The sequence below is a fragment of the Apodemus sylvaticus genome, chromosome 12, assembly GCF_947179515.1.
Source record: "Apodemus sylvaticus chromosome 12, mApoSyl1.1, whole genome shotgun sequence".
Lineage (NCBI taxonomy): Eukaryota > Metazoa > Chordata > Mammalia > Rodentia > Muridae > Apodemus > Apodemus sylvaticus.
The window spans coordinates 79,470,393-79,480,209 of NC_067483.1; the positions used below are offsets into that span (position 1 = coordinate 79,470,393).

General features: G+C 40.5%; 1 protein-coding gene across 3 annotated transcripts in view; it reads left to right on the forward strand.

Annotated features, from left to right (window-relative positions):
• The window catches only part of Cd84 (CD84 molecule), a 94,073-nt gene extending 85,283 nt beyond the window's left edge, over positions 1 to 8,790 (forward strand). For 2 of the 3 annotated variants that reach the window (XM_052200092.1, XM_052200091.1), the window contains 5 exons: positions 2,099 to 2,350; positions 2,716 to 2,850; positions 7,015 to 7,109; positions 7,983 to 8,045; positions 8,588 to 8,790. In XM_052200092.1, the coding sequence (XP_052056052.1) occupies positions 2,099 to 2,350; positions 2,716 to 2,850; positions 7,015 to 7,109; positions 7,983 to 8,045; positions 8,588 to 8,656 (614 nt within the window). In that variant the 3' untranslated portion in view covers positions 8,657 to 8,790. The remainder of the gene's footprint in view (positions 1 to 2,098; positions 2,351 to 2,715; positions 2,851 to 7,014; positions 7,110 to 7,982; positions 8,046 to 8,587) is intronic. The other variant, XM_052200093.1, reaches the window with a different exon arrangement.
• Positions 8,791 to 9,817: the final 1,027 nt, after the last annotated feature.

Sequence of the window (9,817 nt, forward strand, 5' to 3'; positions counted from 1 at the left end):
ATCAAATGTATTTGTCTTCTTACATTCATAGTTAATACCATGGGCATTTAGTACACTCTGAGCTCCCAGAAGAGGCTTCAATAACTGAAGAGGCTTAAGTATTTGTAGGTGTTGGCTAATTAGAAAATTCAAGATACTTAAAAGATTGATTCTTATACTTTGGTTGCTCAAAACCACTTCTGGTACCAAAATCTGTATTAGTCAGGGTTCTCAGGACTCCAGAGTCTAGAATAACAAAGTTTATAAAATGAATCTCTCTGTGTATCAAGAAGATTTATTAGAATGGCTTGCAGATTGTTGTCCAGTTAAACAAATGATGGCTGGGTATGAATCTAAAAGTTCCTCAATCCACAAGACTGACTGTGCCAGCTGGTCTTCAGTAGACACTGGTATCCCAAAGAAGTAGGCTCTACTGCTAGTGAAGGAATGGACTTGCCAGCAAGGAGAGAGAAAGGAGATATAAAGCAAAAGCTTCCTTCTTCCATGTCCATATATAGGCCTCCAACCAAACAAATGGCCTGAAAGGTGTGTCTTTCTACCTGAAGATCAGGATTAGAAGTAGATCTTCCTACTCCAAATTAACCAAAGGCTCTCACTGGTGTGCCCTCCATTTTTGGATTTTAATTAATTCCATATGTAGTCAAGTAATTATAGAGTGGAATCCTGTCTATCTTAGTTGGTATTCTATGGCTGTGAAGAGACACCACTACCAAGCCAACTCTTGTAAAAAGAAAGCATTGATTTGGGATTTGCTTACAGAGTTCTTGTTCATTGCGTTCATGGCAGGGAACATGGCAGCATGTGTCTGGCTGGAGCAATCGCTGAGAGCTGCATCCTGCTCTGCTGCCCAAGAAGCAGAGAGAGATTCTGGGCCTAGTTAGGGCTTTGTGAAACCTCAGAGCCCACCCCAAGCGATGCACTTCCTCAGACACAGCCACACCTCCTAATCCGAATTGTTTCCAACTGTTCTACTTCCTGGTGACTAAATATTCAAATGTATGAGCCTGTAGGAGCCATTTTAATTCAAATCACTATACCTTTAATGCTTATAATTTATAGATAAGTCTCTTTTGGTTTTTGAATGGTTTTAGTAGGTATCCCAGGCTGGCCTTAGATTCATAATCTTTCTGCATCACTCTCCCAAATGCATGGATTATTGGCATTCATTTTCAAGCCTAAATGAAACAACTTCCTTACTGAGAAAAAGTTATTTTTTACAGATACTGGATCAGTATAAGATTTTGCTTTATATTCACAGTGCAATGGCTATGAACATGATACACTTTTCAGTTTCATCTGTTTTAGAAACCTTCCCTTCGTTGCTTTCGCAAGTGTAGAACATCAATGACCAAAAGAATAAAGCAAACCCAAACTTACAACATTTTGAATGTATGCAATGTAAGAACTTCCGCCATGATGAGGTTTCCCTCTCTCCTTTCAGCCCCTCCTCTCCCCTCCCCTCCAGGTCCGCTCCCTTTTTGTCTCAGGATATATTTTATGAGAAAAGAATCTATTTTCAATAAAAGGGAAAAGGGAAAAATTGATATGTGTATAAATATGTGTATATATATATATATATATATATATATATATATATATATATATATATATATATATATGTGTGTGTGTGTGTAACAACAATTGATATTTAAAAAAAAAGGCCCTAAGTTTGAAAAAGGAAGCATGTGTGGAAGAATTTGGAGGGAGGAAAGGGAGAAATGATGTAATTATATTATAATCTCAGGAAAGAAAAAAGCCCTTGATTACTTAATGTGAGTGATGGAAGAATAAATAAATATAGGAAAACCACTTTTAACAAAAACCTTGTGCTATGGCTAATTTTAAGATCCGTAGGGTTGAAAGTATACACTCACACACCAATACAAAGCACAGATGTAATATATATAACTCACTACCAGCACATGGACCATAATAAAATATCAAAAATAATTTTAATACAAGTTATTTGTTTTCATGACTTATTTAATGTTGTGCTTAACAGCTATTATACAAATTTCTGAAAAGCTAACAACTGATTCTCACAAGATCTTTATGCTGCTTTCAGCTCACTGTAGGCTCATGTTTTTTCCCCTCATAGGTCGGCTTGAAAAACCAAAAATTAGACAGAGTTTGATACCATCTTTGAACAATACCTGTAATGTCACACTGACATGCACTGTGGGGAAAGAAGAAAAGAATGTGACATACAGTTGGAGTCCCTCTGGAGAGAAAAGCAATGTCCTTCAAATCTTCTACTCCCCCATGGACCAAGAACTGACTTACACATGCACAGCCCAGAACCCTGTCAGCAACAATTCTGACTCTGTCACTGTCCAGCAACCGTGTACAGGTAACCAGCTCCTTCCCTCCCTTCTGGAAAGCCACAGAAATTACTCTGAGAAGCTCCAAGGCTTAATCTCTGGCTAATCTTCACATGTGCACGCCTCCTTTGTGGGGAAACTAGCCCTGGGTGTATCTTCACCAAGGCAGCCTCCTGGGGGAAAGACCAAAGCCTTCAGCTATGAAGAGTTAAGCATTCCCAGGTATTTTTGAGGAGCCCCTGTTTGACTCTTTGATTCAGATAGAAAATTGAAGAGCTTTAGCAATCTCTGAAGGGCGTCCCATTTTGACAGTGGCCCTGAGTGTGGACAAACCCGCACAGAATCGTGGGCCTGTCTCCTGATAGCCAATACTCACTACAGTTTCTATTTCCAGACACTCCAAGCTTCCATCCTCGCCATGCTGTGCTGCAAGGGGGACTGGCCTTGCTCTCTCTGCTTATTCTCATTCCGGTGTTGGCGCTTCTGTTCCATTTGTACAAGAGAAGGCGAGATAGGATTGCCTTTGAAGGTAAAATGTGAAAATGTAACTGATTTCTTCTAAGAAGTGAGGTTATTTATTTATCTTGGGTAGAGTGGAGAGTATCATTTTGGGAACTATGGTGGCAAGCCAAAGGGGCCAGGGTAAAAGTATTTACCAGTCTAGAATACATACAAAAATAATTAATAAAAAAATGCTACAAGATAAAGAGATGCAGCAGGCAGTCTCATACAGAGAATATCCCATGAAAAATAAGAGTATTTTTCTAACAATTAAGGGAAATTATTTGGTCTTATCTTCCATGACATTTGTCTTTGGTCCATAATGTTTGATACTCCTGAGAAAATACCTTATGGAGTTTAATAGCTTTGAATCTGAAGAATATCAATTATACCAGGAGACTAAATAAACAAGGGCCAGAATGAATGGAAATTATGTTGGTGAGCTAATACCAGGAGAGGTATTAGCTGGAAAATTCAGCCCCATGTGCTCTACCAAAGGAATCATCCTTCACAGGCTAGCTCACTCTGTTTATCTAATCTAAGTATGTACTTACATATGTATGTATGTATGTATGTATGTATGTATGTATCTATCTATCTATCTATCTATCTATCTACCTATCTATCTATGTATCTGTCTATCTATTATCTTTCTGTCTGTCTATCTATCAATACTGGTTATTAAGAACCTGGAGAACTGTGTCTCATAAAGTGAGGAATCTCATAAAGTCTAGAATCTCTGCTCTAGTTTTTAATAATTTTGAATAATATCTAGAGAAGCTCAATGTACACATGTATCCAAATGGTATAAAGGTCTCCCTCCTAGCCACTCTGTGAAGAAGAAGTATGTTCTCTAAAGGAGGAACGGATGGCTTTTTGCTGATCTCTGAGTTTCCCATATGAAGTTCTTAAGACTGTGTGAGTAAGAAAGCAGACCTGGGTAAGGAAAGGCTGTGGTTGGGCAGAGCTCTACATGTAGGGAGGAAGAAGCTGGTGCATTAAAATGTAAAGCTGAGGGCTGGAAAGATGGCTCAGTGGCTAAGAGTTCAAATCCCAGCAACTACATGGTGACTCACAACCATCCATAATGAGATCTGATGCCCTCTTCTGGTGTGTCTAAAGACAGCTACAGTGTACTTACATATAATGAATAAATAAATACTTAAAAGAATATTTAAAGCTGAGGAAGGAGCAGAGTTGCTAGATGGGCTGGCTAGGGAGCCAGGACTTCAGTGCAGCAAAGGAAGGGTGATTAAAGATGTCATCTAAGGTTGAGTGCTGTAACACGGTCTGAGAATGGAGTTGTGTGAGGAGATGTGAGAAAATTCCAAGAAAAGAAGACAATTGTCTTGTGACCTCAGTTTCTTCAAAACATGGAATTATCCTTGGAATGTGCTTTGGTGTTCTTCCAAGGTGTATCAAATGGGACTGAGTTTATGTCGCTTATTCCTTACAACTGGATATTGTTACTTGTATATATGTTTCTATGGGGAAAAAAATCATGTTTTGTCACATGTGACTTGTCCTTGTCACTGTACACTTTACTCAAGAGACTCTACTTAATCGTCAGAGTATAAATTGTCTGATGCTCTGAATGAAGTTGGCTATTGCATAAGACTTCGGTCTGCCTCATTTTTAGGCTCCATTCCCAGGTCCCACCACCTCTAGAGTAGTAAATGGTTGAGTTTAGAGGAGATGGGCTAGTTTGAGATAAACTAGTAAGGCACATACAACATCCCTATTGCTTGAGGTACTGTGATAAGACCATAAAGGCAGATATCCCTACCTAAATGATGACAAAAGAGACCGAGTTTTAAGACCCAGTTTTATATCTCAATATGCCATGAGGTAATTAATGCTCTTGATCTGGGAATAGATATAGGGGTCAAGTTTTACCACAAAGTAAAACTAGGAGGCATTTTTCTTTTGATAATTTGGGGTTCAAATTTCTACCACCTCTTCAGAATACATCCCACGACTAAGTCAAAGGGAATAATGGACATGAGACTCATCATGTAGGTCTTATGAGAGGTGAAGTTTTTACCTACAATGCACCACTTGGGGAAGCAACAGAACTCTTGTGTCAAAGGCAGGACCTGATCACACTGCACTGTCTCAGTGGCGATATGGTTGTAAGAAAAGTGTTACTGAGAATAGAGACTCTCAGGCTGGAGAGATGGTGGCTCAGCCTTACAATGGCTAGGCTTACAACCAAAAGTATAAGAGCAAAGCCTCTCCAGATACTTGGAGGTTAAACCCAGTTTCGCTCAAGAGTCAAACCTATCCAGGTGGTGTAGCCAAACCAACGTTGAAAGTAAATTTTACAATCTCAAACTTACTGTGGATTGGTCATAAGGGAAAGGAAGAGAGTAACCATCCAAGATAAAACTAGGTAACCTGTGGTTCTCTTGAATCAAAAAGTATTGCCAGGAGCCAGGAAATCATAGGCAAAGCCACCATTGGCCGCTCACTCTGCTCTCAGCTGCTCTGGAGAGCAGCAGCAAGGATTGGATGGCTGAGGAATAGGAATGACAGAAGAGAGGAAAAAGGATGACCTCACTATATTTGCAGATTCACCCTAGACAAGCTGCTGCTGTCAACTGCACTACACTTTGAGATTGAGACAGCCCTTCATTCTTACAAACTATAGGGGGCCTGTTCTCTTTCCACTCTCCTTATATCCTACAAAACTATACCCATGGTGTTTTCATAACTTTTCTCATTGTTGTGACACAATACATGTAGAGATGAAGTTCCATCTTGACTGTTCTTTGGCCAGTTATTTTAGTACTGTAAGATTCCATTTTTCTCAGCAATAAGATATCCATAATACTAAGGCTTATTGAATATTAAGTAAGATTAAGTAGATTACACACATGCAGTAGTAGCCTTCCTGGTACACAGTACTAGGTAAATGTTAGCTCCTGTGTGTGAATGGCAGGCCTGAGTATGGTATTGAGGGTGACATTCTATGGGAAAGGATTTGTGACGTGCATCATAACTCAAGTGGACTCGCAAACAGAAAATATCATAGTCCATCGGGTGTGATCTCCCAAGTTCACTCAAGGAAACATCTGTCTTCCTCTCATGAGCAAATGAGTAAGATGGAGAAACAGAGACAGAATGAGCTAGAGAGAGAGACAGAGACTCAGAGATGGAGAGATACTAGTCTTTGCAACCACAAATAAAATTGAGAGCACGTTGGGTCTCTCACCAAGTCTGGGGCAGAGACTTAAACAAGACTAGCTCTGAAATGCCAAAATCTATGACAATCTTATTAGATCCATTATTTGTAGATGTTTTTGTGTCCTGTAATAAGAAGGCACAACATTCTGGCTATGACTTTTCACCTTGATCCTAAAACATTGTGCTAATACTAAAGAAAAAGAATGGGTTAAGGTTACTACCTCATCTAGCTCAAAAAAAAAAAAATTTAAAGCAAAGATCCATATATCCTTTCTTTATTTTTCTGGGACCTCTTATGGAACCTGGCACATAGTAGGAGCTTAATAAATACTTAACTGCCTCATTGACTGTTTATGGTTATAGTAAGGTTTGCACCAGAATAATAAAGCACCAAGTAAGCCGGGCAGTGGTGGCGCACACCTGTAATCCCAGCACTCTGGGAGGCAGAGGCAGGAGGATTTCTAAGTTCAAGGCCAGCCTGGTCTACAGAGTGAGCTCCAGGACAGCTAGAGCTATACAGAGAAACCCTGTCTCGAGAAAACCAAAAATAAATAAATAAATAAATAAATAAATAAATAAATAAATAAATAAATAAAATTTTAAAAAAATTTAAAAAGCACCAAGTATAATTAGAATCATTCAAATTAAACAACCAAGACCCTGACATGGAAAGTCTATGAACCATGCATGCAAGGTCATTAATACTAGAGCTATCTTTGAGTTTCATACAGGGCCTAGGAAGATTCTCTTTAGGCTAAACAGATCCTCAGGAATACAAAAGAATTCCCAATGTGCTTCAGGTGAGATTTGAATAATGTATGCCCTATCACATGTGTAATCCTTGGGATGGAAAGAGCATCTGAGGATCCAAACATCCTTTTCCATAGGGTAGGGGCCATTTAACCTGTAGATTTTATTTCTTTATCACAGAAAGATAAAATATGACTAGGCAGTCTCCAAAAACCCATCTACCTTTCACAGACTATGGTTCTATGTTTATTTGTAGCAGATGATGTCTCAAAGAAAACAGTATATGCTATAGTTTCAAGAAATGCTCATCCCACAGAACCCAGAATCTATGATGAAATCCCTCAGTCCAAGGTAAGCTGATGCTATTCATAAATACATCCTACCACTCAGACAACTAGAATACAAACCTTGGGCCACAATTGCCCTCTATTGGCTATTTTGTAGAAAGAAGCTATAGCCAAGAATTTGGATAAGCCAACAAAGAAATACCATGCTAAGGAATTGATCCCCGTGAAAACAAAACACAGTATACTGTCTCCTTATGACAGTGTCCATGGTATAAGGACCTGAGCTTCACATGAAGGCCTAGCTGTGGGTTAGAAATGGTTTGTGTCTAAAAAGAACAATGAAAGAGTCCTTACTGGGAAATGAGAAATGATATAGGGTCACCAACAGGGCAAACTCATTGTGAAGGTTGTTCCAAGGACACAGACAAAAGATGGACAGCCCTGAACTACACTAGCTGGTCTAGCAGCTTGTTTTCTCAGACTCTTAACCACTCTGTCCCACACAGTCTGCCTTTCATCAGCTTTCCTCTGGCTCCCATCCATCAGAAATCATCTTCTGTGTCTATACAAGCCTGCTTCCTTGGAGTCTGCAAGGACCGAAATCTGACACTGCACTAGAACTAGTGGGAATGCTGCCAGAGATTCACATAACCCACAGAAAACCCCCGACTGAGCAAGACGCTGTCTAAACTACATAGAACCTTCCTCTTAATCCTAGAGGCCTTGTGCTACAAAGCTATGTCCAACTGTCACCCATTTGTTTTTATCGTTACCTTAACTTAATCCAGAGACGGATGGAACAAGAGCTGATACCTGAAAAGCAGGCTACACAGTAAAGTTGTACAGGAATGGGTAAGGGAGAGAATGGAATCAGGAACGGTGTCCCTTAGGGTTTGCCTTCTGCATTCTCGCTGAGGAGAAAGAATCTCTTTTCCAGATGCTGTCCTGTAAGAAAGAGCCCGTGACTACCATTTATTCCTCAGTGCAGGTGTCTGAGAAGGTAAATCCTGTGTGGCCTTTTAATCTCTCCTTTCTCATGTGTTCTACCCACCCACTGTGTCCCATCCATCAGTATTTAATTGAAAGCCCAAGTCTCCTCCAGCCAATGGGAACGTTGCTCACAGCATCCTAAGCACTAGATTATGTGAGACACTAGTACTGACTAATCCCCAGCAGTCATTTGACTCTTTGAGGAGATGGGAATGGAATTGTTGGGAAACAGAAACAGCTCAGGCTAAAGTAGAAACAAATACTGCATCCTGGGTGATGCTTGAAATCTAACAATCAAACCCAATTTCGGACACCCTTATTCCTTGCTATCTATTTCTTTCTGGCTAAGAAGTATCCAGAGGCTCCCAAATGAGGTTGCTGAGCAGAGTTAAAAGACTCATCCAAAGAAATGGCCTTTCTACCTCACATGTCCCCAAGCACAGGAGAAATCTGAGACATTACCCTGTGCCATTTTCCTGACTCTCCTTGGACAGGAATTCCCCAGCGGCACCTTTCAGCTAACATGTCTTCATATTTCCTTCTCTTACACAGATGGGGAAAACCAACAAGAATGATGATGAAACACCACCCAAAACTTTGGGTAATGAAATTGTTGTCTAGGTGAGCAGGTAGTGTTCTTCCGCTGGAAACTGAGTTACTGTAAGGGCTGAAGATGTAGGCCTTCTCTGGCCACCCCCTTACTGGAACATTGCAAATCACCGCATTCCAATATACAAGCAAAGCAGGAAACCTTCTGTTGTTGGACATTCCTTTTACCCATGTGGGCTTATGAACACTTTTCCTAACTCATCAAATCCTTTTGAAAACTTTTGCACTTCACGGGGCATACCAGTAATTGATTTCTGATACAAAGGATGAAATCATGAAGGTTGCTCATGTCTATAGAAGACAGAAGATGGATGGAAGATTCTCATGTCAATGTGTAACATCACTGTCCAACAGCTGTGGGAAGAAATCAATCAATATTGTGAATGCCTGTAACACACCATAACATACCCACTAGATGTTCTGTCTAGATTCAGCTTGTGTAAGGAACCCTGATGCAAGGCCTCTACTAGTCGCTACAGTACCTCAAGTAACTTAGGAATGGCATCTTTAGGGTATATGTTACCCCTGACTTTAGTGCATGGCATGGCCAGCCAAGTGTAGGCTACATGGCAACCCCTAATGATTCCTCAGCTCAAGAACCACCAATCAGGACATAACTGCCACTCTTAGCCCAAATACAGACGGCCATGCTACTTGGAAAGCTGTGGGTTGTGGCCATAAGCCAGATAGACACATTCTCTTAGTGTTCCACTAAAATATGTTCTTTCTGTACAGACTAGAGTGCTAGAGATCTTGAGAAGCCTCACAGGATTTCCTTTTCTGGCCAAGCTTTCCTTCCCTGTGTTTTACTTCAGTCAGTCTTGTCTGGAAGACACACCATGTCCAAGAGCCTCACTTTCCAAAAAGAATTGGCCAACTCCATTTCTGACACTTCAAGGGAAGTGGGTGGAACCGAGCCTTCAAAACGAGATCATGAAGAATGCAGAGTCATTCGTGTTCCTAAGAGGGAACTTGAGAGCTGACAATGCAGATGGTGAAACCAGAATCTTTCAAGTTCCTGTGTTTCTGCTCACAGAGGCATAGAGTTCAAGCTAAGGTTGAGTTCCTTCACCCCAGCATCCCCACAAAGTGAATATCAGCCAGCTAGCCATGAAAAAGAATCCTCTAGAATGCCTTTTTGGGCATCAGTGGGAGGAGTGGTCTTTGGTCAGG